We start from the raw sequence: 19,143 nt of genomic DNA, 5'->3' as shown, positions 1-19,143 counted from the left end.
GGCATTTTATCTTTATTATTATAAATGGGATCTTCCACTGCTTCTAGTTAATTTTTAATTTATATTTTCACATAGAAAAGCCATTTTAAATATTAATTTTGTAATCAACCACTTACTGAATTATCTTATTTCTGATAGTTTTTCAGTTGATTCTGTGTTCCAGACTCGTATCATCTGAGAAGGATTTGGCCTCCCACTTTCCAAACTGTGTTCATTTCCTTCGTTTGCTAATTGCATTGGCTGGTGCTTCCAAAATAATGTGAAATCTTGATACGTGGGGGGGAGTCCGTGTTTGATTCCCAATTCAGGAAATTCACACCAGTGGAATCTGATACAAGAGATTCACAGATCAGCATTTGGGGTAGCACTGACATGTGATAAAATCTTTATCAGTCTATTTCTTCATTCAGGCCTTGAAACATATCACTGATTTCCAGGATGCCAGCAGAATATGAGGTCAGTCACATTTCCTCAGGTTCTGGAAGCCAGGCTGGACCTCCTTGTGATCAACAGAGAGGTATGTCCCAATATCGGCAATTCCTTCTACATTCTTCGATCACAGCCCTAATCACTTTGTACTTGGGCTGTTTAAGATTAACCTCTCTTACCAAGGAGCTGTCATTATCTCTCTATCCTGTGCTTGGCACATAGATTTGCACATGAAATATACCTTGTCACTTGTCAGTCAAGAGAACAGCCTGGAGAAATCGGGCTCTTGGGGATTAGTATCAAGCCTTCCCCTCTCACCTGCCCGGAGTGGTGTTCAGGCAGCAAAAACGGGCTGTCTCCCCTGCAGATGCTACTGAGTGGGTAAGATTATTCAATGATCCAGGTCTTCTTTCCTTCCACCCCAAGTCACAGCGGCAGGACAATGTTCAAGGAAAGAGTAAACCAAGCCAGAGGTGGTTGAAAATGTATTTATTTTTCTTCAAATGATCTTTTTCAAGCAATAAATAAAAACATACATGTTGACTTTTCTAGAAAACCAAACCAAACAAACAAAAAAAAATCCCCTAAACTATATACATCCTACAGAAATACAGGCATATCAAATGTAGAAATGACATCACTCTGAAAGATGGGGCTATTTACATGAGTTACAAGGACTGACTGCATTGCTGTCTTAAGAAGTCTCTTCCTTGAATGACAGGTAAACTCTAAGGAAGGGCAGGGTGCTGGGGGAGGGAGAGAGCCTTCGGAGAGGAGACTCCCTCCATCTTTATGGATGGACAAGACAGTTTCAAGGGAAAACATCAACATCCACACACTACTGAGTCCCCCAACAACACTCCACAAATCAGCTGGCTTTACAAGGAGCCTGGGAGGACGCCCCATTCAGGAACTCCCAGGAGAAACCACCTTGTCCCTCAGCAGGGCTGGGAGTGTCCGTGAGACCAGCTGAGCCAGCGACAAAACCTTGACTGTGGCTGCTCCAAGACAAGCTACCTCTGAGCTATCACACCCGGCCTCCAACTGCACCTTGGCAGCTAGAAAGCAGAGTGGTTTCCCAAACACGGCGGTGTATGGAAAGTACCCGGGGAACATTGAAACACACGGATGCCCGAGTCCCACCCACAGACCTGCTGGTCTAATTGGTCTGGGCTAGCCTGGCTGGCAGGACCCTGAAAGCTCCGCAGGTGACCCTAAGGCTGAGTCACGGCTTTACCACCACAGGCTTGGTGGCCAACTCCCAATTCCCATCCCTTTCCCCCTTGGATTCGAATCTAGTACATCCTACTTCCCTCTTCCCACCTTCCCAAGGATTGAAATTTTTTTCTCAGGGCTTCCCCAACTTGAAAACTCTCAGGAATCCAGCTGGAACGAGCAACTGAGCAAAATGTTCTCGGGAGGGAATGACTAAAGCTGGGACCTGCCGCCCCCACCCCACGCCCAATACTGCTTGGCAGGAAAACTTGGTGCGTCTCCCCCAGGCCTCCTGCACAACCCCCCCTGGGTCAGATGAGATTCCGGGAAGGAGTCCCAGCATTCTTCCTTCTCCATAGAAAAACCCATGAGCATCCTGCCTTTCGTGGCCAACAGCAAAGCTGATGATCAGTGGGAGCATCAATTACAGAAATGTCCCATCACTTCCAGGGGGTGGTGATGCCCACAGAAACTCGCGGACCCTCTGGGCTGACCCTGCAGTGGTGTATTCATCAGAACTATCCTAAGTCATCCAAGAGGCTTCTGATGGGAGAATAACAATAAGTAAGTCCCCCTCTTCCAATCAAGCCAATGTCCTGTTTTATTTCCAAGTTTTGGGACTCATGTTGTCATCAAGTACAGAGGAAATGGCTTTATAAATAGCTGTTTGACACGGTGATAGAGGACTGGAATCGGAAAGCGGGGAAAGGCTGTATCTGGAGCTAAGTCCTCAGTTCCGACTGTCTGTGTGGCTGGAATCCAGTCCGGGAAAGCAGGACAGTTTTGGCAAATGTACACTCATTCTATAAAAAGCGAATGTGTTCTGCAGCCCACCTTCCCTCTCCGCCCAAGCTTCCCCTTCGTTCACGCCTACCCGCTGCTGGAACCTGGGGCTTTTTCAGCTGCAGAACCCACCTGGCTTCCAAGAATCAAGGAAAAAGCAGGAATGTCCAACTGTGCTGTCTCTAAATGGGTCCCTTTGTCTGGGAACCCAACCCCTCCATGCCTCACCCTTCAACCATTCAGCGGAGCAGATCCCAGAGGAAGCAGGCAGCCTCTGGCTTTTCCAAAAACAGGCTGCAGGAAACTCGGGCCTCACCTAAGGGCAGGACCTGAGAAAGTCAGGACCCTTCATGCTGACGCAGGTTCATGGTTCGTGGAAGGAAAGTTGACCAACCCGGTCCTGTCTGGGATGCCGGATGAGAAAGAGCATTCCAACACGACTGACGTTGAAGCTTGACATTATTTATGGGTGAGCAAGAATGTCTGTTGAGATCTACAGTCTCAAAGGGCTTTAAAAAACATGCTCTCATTTCTAGACAAGTTTGCAATCACCTCTACTCTGGCACTCCGTGACAACACTGTCCCACAATACTACAAATGAAATAACAAGTGGCTTGTTCCCTCCTCCCTCTCCCAGCCCTCCCCCCCAGAAAACACATCTTCTTCTTTCCAAAGCCATTCCTCCATCTGGAAAGGCCCAAGGAAGACTTCAAAATGGCAATCGCATGCCCCCGATGCTGACATGTGGGGTCTACTCCCCTTTTCTGATTCAAAAGAGGGCCTTTAGAAATATTCACCTAAGCAGGAATTTTCAGAATGCAAGAATTTTGTGGCATATTCATCTCAGATAAACTCCCTAAAACCCAAACCTTTGATTTCTGCAAAACAGAAAAGACGGTACATCAACTGACAAAAGGATTCATTTTGGGGATACCTCTAGTTATATCTGGTCTCCCCAGTGGCCTTGCCAAGTGATTTGATGTAGGAAAATCTGAATAGAACTCAACTTTCCAGGGGCCCGTTATTAAGATATGACATTTATCTCGGACAATAGGCAAGTCTCAAGTCTATGAGAAAGATGCTCCAACCACCAAATGGATCATGAGAGAGAAAAGGCTGCCTTGTGGTCTAAAATTGCATCGGTGGTGGTCTATGTGCCTAGCAACCAGCTTCCAAATTACAAAGTAGTTTTTTCTTTCTCTGCCCACTCATCCTGCCTGCTTTTCAGTGGCAACAAATGCAAGTTGATTATCATGCTACCTGTACACACCTACACGACGTTGACTTCCTAATTGCTTTGACACCTGCATGCTACTGTGCTGCGCTGTTGGACATCAACATAAATATAGCCTAAGTTCACGGTCACTAGACTCCTTGTACTTACATACTCTGAAGAAATTCTTAATAAATACTTTTATTTATTATTAAGCATAATTATTCACCCGTTGGTGACTCAGAAATGAAAACCACGTCCTCGAAGATTTCTTTTAAAAAAAAACAAAATTCCCGTAACTACAAACAAATGACAACGACGATGACAACAAAAGGGACAACAAGCACACAGAACCAGGCACTTCTGGCAAACTTGTTTTCTCTGTATCTTTTCCCTCCCTCTCTCCCTCCCTCCCTCCCCCCTTTAATAAAACTGGTTGGGCACATTTGCCAGGATCTGTGGGTTTCCTAAACTTCAAGCCTTGCTGCTTAAAAAAATGAGGTAAGAAATTTCTATCTGAAAAGTAAAACTGACACATAAACCAAACCAAGGTCTTCCCTGGCCGCTGGGACGGCGGTTATTGCTCTAGGTTGGAGTGCTGTGTTATGGAGTCAGAGTTCTTATTGCCGTCTGGCTGGCCCCGTGGTCGGCCAAGGAGAAACTCACAGGGAAGAGGCTTGGTCACCTGCCCCCAGCTGCTCAGTGTCCACCGGCTGCCCGCACGCGGCCGCCCCACCCCCGCTGGGAGCCACCTGTGGCTTTTTGGGGATCCCGGGGCGGCTCTAACAGCTGGGGGAGGTGGTGATGGGGCTGTGCAGGTAGGGCAGGCTGCTGGGGGCCGAGTGCACGCCCACGGAGACCGGGAAGCTGAAGACAAACTGCGAGGTGGGGGTCGGGGTGGCCTTGCCGCGCTCCCGCAGGGGGCCCGACGGGCTGGCGGCCTCGGCGGCGCAGGACGTGGCCAGCACCTGCGACTCGAACTGCAGCAGCTGCCCCATGAAGCTGAAGTTGGGCGAGATGATGCTGCGGCGCTGCTTCACGAACTCGAAGGCCTCCTCCAGCCGCACCCGCTTCTTCATCATCAGGTAGGCCAGGCAGATGGTGGCCGAGCGCGAGATGCCCGCCTGGCAGTGCACCAGCACGCGCCCGCGGCAGTCCTTCACCGCATCTGGGGCAGAGAGCGCGACACGGTCAGGGCTCCCTGGGCGTCCTGGTCCCGCGCCAGGGGACGCCAGCCCGCGCGGGGATGGGGGTGTGCGGGACGCGCTAGCCACGCTAGGGTGGGGCGGGAGCAAGAACCACCCGCAAGGAGGGACTCTAGCATTCCACTCCTTCTGGGGTCTTGCAGTTAAATCCCATCCTACAGTAATGGCTTTCCATTTGCAGAAGCAAAACAATGACCCAATTCTCCCTTTGTCTTCCTGCCCATCCAAAAAATCTTACCAACTGGACACTGGGCGCCATGCAACTAAGCACGGGTGCAGGGGTCACCTTCCCACTCCCATCCAGCCCAACACCCATGGGCGAGCCTTCAACTGAGGAAGAGGGTGCAGTGCTCCTGAGTCCCCCCTTCAACACAGAGTCACAGGTGGTCCCTCCCCTCCACCCCACCGGCCCTGGGACCCAGGAGCCCAAGGTCAGGGCCAGCCTACCGATGTACTCGATGGCTTCCATGAACCAGGAGCTGATGTCCGCCTTGTGGTTGTCTTCCACGGGGATGCACTTGTACTGATAGTGTCCTTCAAAGTGGTTTGGGCAGTCGGAGGAGACGTTCAACAGGGCCGTGATGCCCAGGGCGTCCAGCATGTCTCTCCGGGCAGCATGGTAGGCGCTGCCGAGGTAGAGGAAGGGAAGGATCTCCACGGGACCCCCCTGCACCAGGAATGGGAAACAAAGGCCCCCAGACAACATGAGCCTAAGGCAACCCCGCAAGGGCTGCGGTGCTGGGGACGGGAGGGGAAGGCCTGTCTGAGGGGGCTCCTAGGTCCCGGGAGAACACCTGCTGGGCACACACTTCCCAGGGTCCCCCTTGTCCTCCCGGAGGGGGCGAGGGGCACAGTGGGACTTCTCAAGCCTTCGCCCTCTGCTTGTGGGCAGAGAAGCCAGGGCAGGGAAAGCCCTGTGGGGCCCCCGCAGGCCCCAGAGCCCACCTCCCCCGTGGCAGAGGAAGCAGCAGGACAATGTGACACGAGGAGTTCACACCCGCTAACCATCAAGCCACTGTTGGGCGGTTCAGGCATCGATTTGGTTGGATGCACCTTCATTTGGCTCCTTAAAAACAGATGCCATCTTCTTGGCACAAGGAGAAAAGAGTGGCTTAAGTTTAAGACCAGCTATTGGGGGAGCAGAGTCCCCCCCAACTGAAAGCGCTGGAGGGGGTGGGCTTGTGACAAACGCGGTGGCGCAAGTGGGTTTTCTCAGCGGGAGGTGGCGCTGTCTACGGCCATTTGGCATCTACAGCCCTCGGAACCCCGAAAAGGGCCCCGAGGGACCCCCCACGGCCTGGCCCCTAACCCCGGGCCGCACCGGAGTCTACCTGGTCGTGCAGGGGGGTCCCGCAGGAGCCGCAGCCCACGTCCAAGGACTCCGTGGCGCTGGGGGGCATCGGGGGCGGGATGGCTGCCAGGGCCTTGGTCTTGGAGCAGAACTCTGGGTACTCGGAGGAAAACCTCTCGTAGCCGCCTGTCAAACAGAAAGAGGTTCCGGTTAATGGGTCCCTAAGGCAGGGGAGGGAACTCGACTCCTACCGACCCGGGACAGCGGCTGGGAGGGCGCGGGCGGGTGTGCGCCGCGATGGCCACTGGGTGGCACTGCGGGCCCGGAGATGACGGCCGCGGAGCTGCCAGCAACTGGCCAGAGCCGGGATCGCGCAGCGAAGACGCTGGGACCTCGGGGAGGCTCATGCACGAGACTCAGATGAAGACACACACAGGATTGCGCAGGGGGTAGGCAGAGAAACTCTATCCACCGCAGCTCCATGGAAGAGGGATCAGCCACCGTGGGCTTCCGTCGTGCACCTCCAATTCCAGCCCTCCCTTCGCGGGGGACTCCAATGTGGGGAAGGAGGTAAAAAAAAAAAAAAAAAAAAAATGCCCCTGGCACCAGCCCTTCTGGATCTCAGCAACAGTGAACAGCTGTTCCATCAACAAGGGGCCAAAACGAGGAAATGGGCTTAAATCTAAATAAATCCCTCTTGCCACATACAGGTTTGGGAAGGATTTCCTGACCTGAGAGTCGGTAAGCTCTGGAAGGGTTATCTGTGGGATCCCCTTCCGGCAAAGGGAGATCTTTGAAATAATAATACTACTAAAAAAGATAAATGGCCAACTCTCCCTGGGACAGGGTGAGTGCTAACCAGGGCAGGGGTGGAGGTGGGCGGGATGCAGGGAGAACTCTGGAGGGTTAGGCAAATTTTCAAGCCCTAAGCTCTCACTTTCTTGTGCTCTCTGGGACTTTGCTTTGTGGGCAGCTTCCAACCTACAGTATTGTCACAGTGTTCGGCCCTGCTTTTATTTTGATTTTGCAATTTCTGTAGGACCAGAAATTGATTACCTCAATTCAGCAGGGCCTGCATGTTGCACAACCACCAAGCTAACGGACCCACTCAACTGTCGAAAAGGACAAGTTGGCTGATGGTCCTGGATGTAGCTAGCACTCCTCAGTCTTGATGACTGTGACATTGGGTCACTGTCCCCCTAGAGCATTCATAGGAATCTTCCAGTGTGTACACATGTGATGGTTAGTCTATTACTTGCCCCAAATCCCAACCCTCAAAACTGCTTCCCACGAGAGGAAGGAAAATGAGTCTTTGACACATCATAAGGCTCGCAGAAACATGGCATACATTTTTTCCTCTCTGACCAGAGGCTTCTCTGTGTCCCCCCACTCCCTCCCTTAGGATATAAATGGATCTCTCTCTGGTCACAGGCCCTTGTTCCTGCTGAGTCACGGTGACCACAGCCTCCCTGGATGGAAAACCTGCTGGCGGGGCCAGTGCTGCCAGCTTCAGACATGCTGGTGGCCTTAGTAGCCACCACATCACAAGAGCACCCCCTCCTTCCCATGGTAACCCCTGTCCCCTAGCCCTATAATAAGGCAGCCAACACTGCTGCCCAAAATGCAGTGATTAGAACATGGGGGAGAGGAGGCAGCCAATGAATGTCTGTAGCTGAAGTTCCGGACCAGCCTCTGCGAGGGGAGCTTCAGTCCGCGCTCCCCTCTGGAGAAAGTGGAAGCGGAAACGGATGCATCAACAAACTGCGGTTATAGGCACGTGGGTGCTGTATCAAAAGCCGTCACACATTACTCTGCATACTTCTAGAGGATTTGAACATGTTCTAAGAAAATGATCCCTGTGTCTGATACATAATTTGAGCTATCAAAACACATTTTTGAAAAAGAAATGTAAGACACGAGTGGTGGCTGTAAGAGGTGATGGGAAAGTCCGCTGCCCAGAGTCCTTCGAGGACTGATTGCAGCTGTCCCTTCATGGTGCCTACACTGAGCAGTGCCCTCAGCAGAGCTCCTCAAACCCCACTGTTTGCACTGGACGATGCTGGTGATGGACCAGGCTTTTGCCAGCCCACTTTCCTGGGCTTGAGACCCGGGAGGTAAGACAGAGGAAGGGCAGCTGGCACGCGTCCTGTGTTCCACACTCGCTTCCCGGTCACAGCCATCCGCACCGCTGGCCCAGCACAACCCGTGCACCGGACCTGGAGGCAGCTGCTGACCGTGGCGTGGTGTGGCAGGGAGGGAGGACAGGCAGCTGAGTGGGCAGGACTCAGGTGGCCTGAGGGAGGCCATCGGTCCATCTCCCCCGGGCCGATCGTAACAGAGAGACAGCAACCGTTTGCAAAAGACACCATTAGATCAGAGCAGAAAAACGATTACTGAAAAGTCACTTCCCTGTGGAGGATCTTTAAAGAACAAGCACAAAGGAACAAAGTGAAGAAGCAGATGAGCTCAAGGCACAGGAGACTGGAAGGTTCTTGTTGCTGACAGAGGCAGCCGTGAAAGGGTTTTTGCCTTCTGAGGGGCTGCTAGCTTTTGGGGGTCTGTGGCTGGCTGTCACAAGGCCCAACACCAAAGGGAGTTCCTTCCGGTGGGGCCCATGAGCTGTGCTCAGGCCAAGGCCACAGATGAGGACAAGATGCACTGGGGGATGTAGGTCAAGGTCATGTACAAGGATGCGTGCAAGTTAGAGTTTATCCACCAGATGGAAGAAACCACTCAAGTCCACGCCCCCGTAAGTTGTGTCTGGGTATCAGGTCTGTGTTAATAGAAATTACAGCCCAGTTAAGATGGAATCTTCACTATGTGCCAGGCTCTTTCCACATCTGTGTCCAACCAGCCCCTGTGGAAACCATGACTAGGCCCATTTTACAGAATAGGAAACTGAGGCGCACAAAAGCCAAGCGATCCACCTACAGTTCCATGCAGCTGAGGCCAGGGCCAGCCTTCAGCCAGGCAGCCTCAAAGCCAGCCATGTAGCCCCTTACTGTCCAGGCTCGGCCGTCTCTTCTTCCCACCCCTTCCTGCTGGCCCCTCCCTTCGGGGCACTTGCCTGCCAGTTTCACCCAGGAAAAATGGACTTTTCATGCAAAAACAGAACTGATCTGAACAGGGCACCACTGCTGACATTTCACCAAACTCTGCTTCTATCCCACGGTTTCCTAACTACAGGTTGCCATTAAAGTGTCGTGACCAGCATTTTTCAAAAATGAAACACAGGAGAACAGGAATGAATAGAATGCACTGCATTTTAAGAGGGTATCGTTTCATGAGCTTTTGTTTCAGGTGTGCGGGCGTCCCTCTACTGGGTCGTGATGTAAATTAAAATGTATTTCCTTACTGTGGGTGGAGTCAAAAAAGACTGTTTTAAGGCTTCTTCCCCTCAGTCCCTCCTACCCATCTCCGGATCAGTGCAAGTACCATAACCACATCTCTTTTGGCAAGAACTAGTTTTAGATCACCAAGTTTTATCCAAAACTCATGAAAGGGAAAGTTTATTCCTACTGTACAGAAAGGAGCTGGGCTCTATCCAGCAGGTGCGTAGGGAAAACAGGTAGAAATAGATCTAGGTGCAAGACTCGCCTCTAGTTGTGGCAAACACATTCCTTCCTAAACCCTATTTTTCCCCACCCCCCAAATATAAGGAGATTCCAGACTATAATGATCTCTAAGTTCCAATATTCTGTGATTCTAAGTAACCAGGATCTACTTATTTGCTGGTCGGTTTTGCCAGCTCCAAAGCTGCAGGTGCCTAAAATCTGCATTTCGATCTTCTGAATAAAATTTCCTAAGAGATATGCCAATGAATGTTGACCCGGTTTTCCTATGTCCTATTGAATATATGAACTGAATGTCTTGAATGCATCTCCTATCAAACGTAATTCCGTAACAGATTTCTTACTAATTTCAATCTGTTTTCCCCCTGTCCTTATTTAAGAATCTATTTCCTATTCTTAAATTTTATTGTCTCATCTTAATTTTAAAACTTCAAAGTCTAAAAGAAAAAAAAAGGAGTATGATTTTCGCTCAGCTTACTGGAGGAATGAATCCGTCTACTGTTCAACTCCATGCGCTTGTTCTCACACACACCCACACCAAGGAGGCAATTTTCCAAGTTTAGTGGCAATGATGGCCTCTGGTCACAAGCTCTCCGCTGTACCCACCCCACCCCTGCGGGAGATAATGTATGTCTAAGTGCTTTACAAAGCGCAGATTGATGTAGTGCTGATAAAATCGTCATAAGAGGACTTTTAATGGATCTGTGATGGGAAGACTGTCCTTTGGTGACGATTGTCGTCATGAATCTTCATGGGGCCGCCACTTTCCCGCATTACCCTCTCAACACTCAGAATAGCACCTGTTCCCAGACAGGGCTCTTGGCCTTGCCCTTGCCCAGCAAGAAAGTCCGGGGCTGTCTGAAGGTCATTTGCCTTTGGGAACATCACTTTACGTGAGTGCTGACTTTGTAAGCGCCCATATGAACGCTGAGTAGTATTTGAAATCTACCTAACTGGGCTTCTCACCTTGGGACTTCGCACACAGTGACAGCTGGCTGACACCGAACGCCGTGCTGAGGGCTAGGTTTGGCTGGCAGTCTCTTCCCCGTCCTTGTGTGCGATTTGCTATGTTCAGCAAACTGGCTTCCGCCGGAGAGTGAACTTTCCTTCCCGCCATGCTTCCTCTGTTAGCCGGCAACTGGCTCCCAGTAAGGAAATCGGCTCTCTGCTTTCAGATGCTCTAATTTTTTAAAAGAATTTCTTGCCTACTTAAAATGACCAGCCTTTTTCTCTTGCTCGGTTGTCTGTGCAGCCCACCTCTCCTTTAAACACCCAGGACAAGCCCACAGAGACTGCCACGGTCTCCTTAGCGATCAAGTTTGCATTCTCAAGTTACACTTCCTCCCTGTCTTTAGTTACTGTTGTGGATTGGAAACATGCAATTTACATGATGCCACGACTAAGCTTGCTTCATTCATTGTAATTATTTAATGAATTACAACAGAAGATATAAATTATCTTTAAGGTCTACCATTTAATAACTCTAACACTCCCAATGCCCGTAACTGTCATGAGCATTGCGTTATATTTGCAAACAAGCAATGCTAGTCATTGTCCCTTTGGGTAGAAAAGGTATGTAACGTTGGCATCCCGCAGGGCTATAACATTTGATGCCACTGACCTGGAGAACTGCAGATAAAGACATGAAGAGATAGCAAAGATAGGGGTAGAGACAAAAGACAGAAGACAGTCACCGTTGGCCTTAGTGGCTGTGTTCTACAGAAAGGGTGACATCAGAGGTTGTATGGTCAGGCCCTGGCTACTGGGTACTACTACAGAGTACTTGAGTTCCAACCTGGAGGGAGAAATCAAAATATCTAGGTGACTCTTCCAATTTCTCAAAACTGTTCCAGGACAGCTTTTAAATCAGGACTTGAATAAGAACTGATGTAGGTCATGGGCTGAGGCAAATTTTAGACAGAAGAAAAGGAAGATCATGTGGTCATATTCGAATCTCTTTGCACATCAGACTGATTTGTTATTTGGGGGTATTGGGGGGGGTTAAGAATGACTTTTATTAGGGTAAGAGAATGCTCTTTTTGTTTGTTTCTAATGACCAGGGACATCTAAAACTCTATTCCAAGGAAGTATGAAAGAGAGGGAAAAGGATTTCAAGGAGATGTGTACTGTGATAAAATCTGAAAAGCTGAACTTTCTAAACTGACCCTAAAAATTCTTCAAACTTTTAAATTAAATGAGCTTTAAAAAAAAAATTACCCCACTGGGAATCTTTTACTAGCAAAAGGACAGAAAATATTGCAGGATTTTAGTTATAGCTTTGAGCAAAACCTGGGTAATATTAGGAAATGTAATTAGGCCGGGCAGCAGTTTATCGGTATAAGTAAAGTTTGCTCCTGTCTTCGTGGAATCAGTTATTAACTACCCACCCTGAGTAACCAATTGCTCTTCAACTTGGCAGAAACAGAAACACTAAATTTTTAATGCAACTAATTAGTAGAATTAGACAGCTCTGGCTGGGAAAGATGATACCACTTTCAAAAATACCCTGTTGTTTTTACTGCCCACCCCGCACCTCCCCCAGGATGGCAGACACTAACCATCAGCACTTCCACCAGCTTCCTGTCCTGCCCACTTCTACTCACAGGCACCAGCACACAAGACATGAAGGCCCTGGTTCCCTAGCTGGAAAATAAAATGAACAACTCCAGTGGGAACCAAATTATGCAATCCTTAATTCAGGCATTTATGAAAAACAATCTAAAGGGCTTTTTCTTCCCTTGCTTCTCAGTATTCCCCTTTAAAAGGTCCCTGCTCCACAGCCGGCTCCCGTGAAACTGTATTTCTTCTGCTGCCCTGGCGTCTGGGCAGGGAAGAGAGGTGTCTCTGGGGACTTTGGAGACACCTTGCTTTCCTGCCCCGGAATGCCTCTTCCGGCAGGGCTGTGGGAGCAGATGCTGACTTTTTCTTTGTCCTCTCTAGGGATGACTTTTCATTAGAGGGCTCGCAGGAGGAAGAGGAACTGGGAAACATGGCCTCTGCTTAGCACACTTGTCAAGATCAGCTAAGCGAACAGACTGTGGTCCAGGTGCCCCGGAAGATGCTAGCCGCCACTGCAGGACACGCTGAGGATCCCCCCAGCTCTGTGAATAATTTAAGACGCCTGCTTCCAAGGGCTGGCTCCCGTGGCTTGTGAAAATGCAGCTGAACTTCTGGCTACCGGCGGTGGGGGATGGGAGGCCGTTTCTGGAGAGAGAGAAGCTAAACCCGCAGCCCAGGCCCAGACGCGCTCGGTGTCAGAATTCGTCCCCTTTGTGACACAGAGGTTGGTCCTCCCTGCCCGCATCGGGGCAGACAACAAGAGGCAGTGCGGGCCTCAGGAGCAAGCAGCCCTTAGAATACTCCTTTTCCGTGGGCCAGGCACCTCGCCACCCACCAGGGGACTGTCATTTTACCCAGAGGCTGCCTGTCCTATACAGGCATTTGCCTCGCCGTCAATCTCCATCGCTGAGCGGCTCTCAGAATTGGTTTGGCTCCGCGTGTCGCCCGCCAGGCGGGCTTCGGGACGGGTAGCGAGGTGCCCAGAGCCCTGGGGGGTAGACCTTTAAAATAACGCCTCCCTCCCCAAGAGCTAGGCCTAAGCGTCTGAGCCCCCGGAAGCCCAAGGGCCGAGGTCCCGGAGCTGCAGCTCTAGGGCGGTCCCCTCCGGATTTCTTCCAGGAAGAAAAACAAAACAAAACAAAACAAACCCAGACTCCACGTGGGACCAGAGCCCGGCCCGGGCCCTACGCCCGCGAAGGCAGGCGCGCGCTCCCGCCTGGAATCGGGGGGTCCTCGCCGGCAGCGCGGCACGGAGGACCCTCCGGCCAGCCGGGGCCACTCGGGGGACTTGCGTCCCAGAGGAATTTCTCTCGTCTCTCCCACCAGCGCCGCAAACTCAAACAATAGCGCAGTCGCCCACCCTGGTGGTCTACGCAGGATCTGGCAGCGCGCCTGCCGCGGGGCTCCCGGCACAGCTCGGCGCCCAGGGCGGGCGCCCGGGTCCCCCGGGTCAGGGCCGGGCCTTCCGGGACAAGCCCCTTCCTGGCATTTTCTCTTAGAGCGCTTTGGGGACCAGGGAGGAGGCCAGGGCTCAACTGGAGGTGTAAAGGGCGGTCCTCATGGAAAATGAAAGAAAAATCAGCAAAATCGCCTTAGCAGTTCAACCAAAGGACAACAGCAGCATTTCCCCAGCAGCTGACAGGTCAAATGGGCAGGAAACAACTGCAGAGAACAAAGCCCCCCGCTGTTCGGCGGGGGCAAACCCGGCTCGCCCGCACCGAGCAGTTTCGTTGTGCTTTTTGGAAGGGGCGGGCGGGGGAGGGAGAGGTTTCCGCCCCCCCCCCCCCATCTCCCTTCCTCTCCGGCGGACGGGTCCGAGAGGAAAGGAGGGAGGGGGCAAGGGGCGCCCTCGGGGACAGGGGCGGTTCTTTGATGGTGGGGGGGTCTGAACCGCCTCCCGGGTTCGGAAGCTAGGACCCGACCCGCGCCAAAATGCGCGGAGCGCGACGCCCGAAGGCGGCGGGGGTGGGGAGGTCGTCGGGGCGCGCGGCGCGGCAGGGGGCGCCCGGCCCCAAGCGCCCTACCCGCTCCCGGCCCCAGGGCGGCGGCGGACCCGGCCCGGCAGGTGCGGCGGGAGCAGCGTCCTTCCAGTGACTGGGACAGCACGCGGTCCTGTCGGGGTTTCTGACTTCCAAACGTAACAAGACACCCCGGTCGCCAAGAGTTTCGCCAGGTTCACTTAAATCAGGCAAGCGTCGCCACCAGGTAGCTGAGAATCGGGTCCGAACAAAAGGTCGTCAATCCCCGGGGCCCGGATCTGCAAGGGGCAGAGGCGCAGTTCCGCCCGGCGCCCCCGGACACCCGGGCCTCCAGCCCCCAGCTCCCGGAGCCGGGTCTAGCCCGGGGCGGGGAACTGGCCACCTTCCAGCGGGAGCTCGGAGTTGGGCAGCGGGAGACGAGATACAGATCGCTCCACACAGCGTGTGCAACCCTATCCTCCGGTCTGCATTTACCAAGGGTTGGTTTTCGGACCAACCAGCAGGGCCGATTGCACCTCGGCGCCCACCAGCCTTCACCCCTTCCCCACCTCTTGGGTTCTCCCGGTCGGACTCAGTGCAGGGCCCCGGCACCCCAAACCAACAGGCCTATCTTGTCCCCACCCGCCCTGCGGTACTTCGGAGCGCTTCCCGGGACTCGAAAACGGGCCACGCAGCGGCGCCGATTCACCCTCGGGGCCAGGACCGTTAGGGAGTGTACGAAACCGCGGAATTGCAGGTGACGGGGGAACGCGCCCGCACTGTCCCCGAGGAGGACTGGGAGCTCGCACGGAAACGCACAAAACCTTGCAAACCCGTGTCCACCAACACAAAGGGGCGCGCGGGGATTCCCGCGGCCACGAGCCACTCCGGGTAGTCCCTCCGCATGCCAATAAGGCGATGGCCGCCAAGTTCCCCTACGCCTACCCTCCAGCTTGCGCCCGGCGCCCGAGTTTACCTTTGAGCAGGCAGATGTCGGTGCGCTCGGCGTTGCGGCGCAGCGCCTGCACCACCAGCGACACGGTGCTGTCCTCGCGGAGACTCTCGGCGCGCGGGCTGCGCTCGTCATAGACGATGACGGCCGAGTAGAGGCCGGAGCGCAGGCGGGCGCGCACCTCCTCCTCGGCGGGCAGGATCTGCTCCAGGCTCACGGAGCCCTTGGCCCGCCGCCGCACGATGGTGTTGCAGCGCACGTTGACCGAGCCTCGGATGTAGCCCGCGCTGTGCGCCAGGAACGGTCTGCAGTCCAGCAGCAGGCACTTGCCACCGCTCAGCAGCCCCAGGGCGCCGTGGCCGCCGCTGCCGCCCGCACCGCCGCCGTTCTCGTCCCGGTTCATCAGCCTTTTGAGCACACTGCAGTCCATCTCCCGCAGCTCCTCCATCGTCACCATGGTCGCCGGGACCCGAGGCTGCTGGGCGCGCGAGGAAGCGAAGGGCCCCCGGGCCAGCTAGGCTGCAGGAAGGGGCGGGCGCGGGCTAAGACGGGGAGCCCGCAGAAGTGGCTGCAAACTTGGCCCCCAGGTGCTCCGGGGGGGGCAAGCCTCGTCTCCCCAGTCCCCTTCCTCCCGCAGCCTCGCGGTCACATAGCAATCGGAGCCGCCTCGGGCGCCAAGCAAGACGGCGCGCAGCGCGGAGAGAGAGGTGGCCGTGGAGGGGAGTGTGTTTACGAGAGAGGACCACGGGCTCCCTTCCGTGGTGGCCTCTAATGTATTGAGCCAGTTGTGCTGCTGCTGCTGCGGCCACTGGCGCCGGCGCGGCCGATCCCCACGCACCGCCGGAGCTGTGCGCTCTGCCCCGCCAGAGTTCCCTCCTCGGCTTATAGATTTATTAATGCTCCTCCGCGCTCCCGAGGGAGGGGGACTCGGTACTACCTCGCCAGGCCCCGCCTCTTTCCATTCTCGGCCCCGCGCCCTGCCCGCCCCCGCGCTGGCGCCCCGCCCCCGCACGGGTCCCTCCCCCCGCCCCCGCGCGGGCGCTTGAATGGAGCGCAGGCTGCTCGCGCCCGGTCACGGGACCCCGACGTCACAAAGAGCGGAGTAAACAGGGAGCCGGGTGCTCGCAGCCAGGCCCATTCATAAAACCGAGCCCGAGAGGAAGAGGGAGGCGGCCCGCGAGCCGGCGGCGAGCGGCTGCGCCGGACTTTGTGAATGGAACGCGGCAGCGCCTCTCGCCGTCAGCCCGGGCCTGCGCCACGCGCCTCCTGCCCGCCGCGGGGAGCCGTGCGGTCGCCCCAGCCCGCGGCCGGGCGCGTGGCAAGTAGCGGGCCGAGAAGCCGGGCTGGCGGAGGCCGGGGCTTGGGGTCGCGGTCTCATCCCTGTGCGCCTCCGTGCCTCCCCGCCCACCGGTCCCGCGGGGCTGTCCAGGTACCAGCCTGGAGAGGGGAGCGTCGCACCGCTGCCCACCCGCCGGGGCCTGGGACCCCCTAGCCCCAGACTTGCCGAGCGCGTTCAGCCCGCACATCCGTTTCTTAAAAATGCGATTTCTCAAACGTTAGCTTACGCCATCAGCGCGATCGATTTTCATCCTAAGCCATTAAATCGGCTTTATAGCTTCCCGAGGAACGTGGGCAAACCCCAGCTTGGAAGATGAAAGGGAAAGTGCTCCCGCCCAAAGCCCAGTAATAGGGGTGAGGTGTGGGGTTTGTTGCTTTACGACCCAGAGGGAGGCATTAATTGCAGGAATGCTGTTTCTGCGGGGGAGAGCCGGCTGCACTCCTGTCCACGCTTCCTAAAAGATGTTTATTTAACCCTGGTGGGGGAAGAAACGATGTTTTCCGCTTTGGGGAGAGCCCTCACTCCATCTTGCATACTTGTGAATTGTCTTCTCGGGAAATGACGGGGTCCGTGTTTGGTGCAGAGCTAGACCCTGGAAAATGCACCCGCAAAGAATGACCTTTTGAAAGGACTTGATAAGCTCTGGGGCCGATTCGGGTTTTGCTTGCATCCTTCCTTCCAGGTCACGTAGCATTTCTCCCCCGCCCCCCACCGTTTGTCTCGTGCATTTAATTTCCCAGGGGCCGCTTTTGGCTGGGGGTTTGTGCGCGCACGCGGTGGGGACCTTACAGAGCCTAAAATTATTCGCCCGACATCTTGCCAAGTCTTGTTAGTGAGAATTAATCGCAGAGCGAGGGAATGGCAGGACTCGCTCGCAGTCTCGGTGACAGCGGGATCGAATATTCCATTCCAGGTCGCGCGTGGAAGCCAGACCCGGGCAGCGAGGCCGCGAAGCGCGCCGGTTTCCTCCCACCCCAGCCCGGCCCTCCCCGCTCTCCTTCCCCTCTGCTTTTGTTCCCGGCGGGGCGGCTCCCCAAGCTCTCGCCTCCCTCTTCCTGGCCACCCCAGCCCTCCCCGCTCCGGGCTCGGCGGGGCCTCCACTTTGGAGACCCCCGATCGGCGCTGGCCTTCCCCTGCGCCCCGAGTCCCCCGATACCCGAGCGCTGGTCGGGTGGGCTGTGGGCACCGCATGCCCAAAGGGATCTTTCCTTTGGCCTCGGGCTCCAAAATGGCTCACTACCGCACTGCGTTGAGCCCGTCTCTATTTAAACATTTTAATGTGTTATTCATCATGGATTTTTGCATCTTTTAAAATAAAAAAGTATTGCATTAAGATATTTCGATTACTGACTTTTTGCACACACACACACCCTCCCCCCTTAAATTTTGCGCCCAAGGCACATGCTGTTCCTAAGAATCTCAGCCCCGGAAGAGGCCACAGTTGCGGACTGACCCAGGTCGCGTTGGCCACCCCCCCCCCCAGCACTCCAGGCGAGAGGTCAGCGGTCAAAGGCGCGCGGCGCGGCCTCTCCAGTGGGGAGGCAAAAGGGGCCTGAGTCTAGTTTGCCATCCTGCTGAGGTGGCTGTGAGGCTGTCTAGTGACTCGCTCTCGATAACACACCAGGAGTGCGCCCCGTCCAGGGACCCCCTCCATGCCCCGACAGTCCCGGGCTGATCCGCTTTCCGGGGCTGCTCTCCAATAGCTCGGAAACCCGACCCCGGCCAGGACCCGGGGCCCGAGCAAGGAAACACCGATTCCTTTTACAAAGGCTTTGACAAGGCATTTCTTGAAAGAGCCTCTCAGTCGGAGGCAGATCCGGGCCAATTTCATGCGTGTCGCAGGCGCTGGGGAGCCGTCCCTGGGCCACACCGGCCTCGCTCTGCTACCCTTTGTCTCCCCTGCGCTGGGGGCGCCTCCCCGCCTGCCCGACCCGCGCCGGCGCTCACGTGGCCGGTAAATAACGTTCAAATCCGGAGGGAGGAAAAAGCCCACGGAACAAAGAGGCTGGCTTTCTGCACCTGACAGTAATCGGTGCTGGCGAAGCCGTAAATCCCGCAGGCAATTCACACGGAAGGGGGTGTGGGAGGGCGCGTGTGAGTGTGTGTCCCCACGTGTGCGTGCCCGCGCCTGCGCGCCTGCTCCCTGGAGGGGCGCCCCCGCCCCCGCAGCTCATGTATTTAAGCCAAGAGCCACTTTAATTGCGAATGCAAAGACCTGATTTTTGAAAGAGACTGGTTTAAAAAATCCCTTCCCCCAACTCAGAAATTAGCCTTCAGTTATGTGAATCTCGGCAAAGCAGGTTTAAATGACCGTATTGTATTTCTCCAAATATTATGTAAGCACCCTAGATAGGTGTATATTTTTCACTGTAAGTTTGTGGGCCATTTGGTTCACAGTTAAATGAACGCGACGTGAGGGCTACCCCATCCCCGCTATAGAGATAATGATAAAACTTGTCTCCAGTTGGTCTCTGGGCTGTGGGTGGGACACACAGTTTGCACAGGAACCTTGTGAAACAGCATGTCAATAAGCAGATCTTGGAGAAAACAAAGGCATTAGGGAGGAAGACATTGCTTGAATGTCATTTCAAAGTTAATTTAATTAACTAAGGCATATCTGCAGGAAT

General features: G+C 54.5%; 1 protein-coding gene across 1 annotated transcript; it reads right to left on the bottom strand.

Annotated features, from left to right (window-relative positions):
* Positions 1-903: 903 nt before the first annotated feature.
* Positions 904-16,096, bottom strand: DUSP4 (dual specificity phosphatase 4). Its single transcript, XM_045535407.1, has 4 exons — positions 15,202-16,096; positions 6,177-6,322; positions 5,293-5,512; positions 904-4,808 (listed from the first exon to the last, which is right to left on the bottom strand). The coding sequence occupies exons 1-4, from the start codon at positions 15,632-15,634 to the stop codon at positions 4,423-4,425; spliced, it is 1,185 nt and encodes a 394-aa protein (XP_045391363.1). The 5' UTR covers positions 15,635-16,096; the 3' UTR covers positions 904-4,422.
* Positions 16,097-19,143: the final 3,047 nt, after the last annotated feature.

This window comes from Lemur catta, chromosome 22 (assembly GCF_020740605.2).
Source record: "Lemur catta isolate mLemCat1 chromosome 22, mLemCat1.pri, whole genome shotgun sequence".
Classification (NCBI taxonomy): domain Eukaryota; kingdom Metazoa; phylum Chordata; class Mammalia; order Primates; family Lemuridae; genus Lemur; species Lemur catta.
The sequence above is the reverse complement of the archived record's forward strand: the minus strand, read 5'-3'. Positions and strand labels throughout refer to the sequence as shown.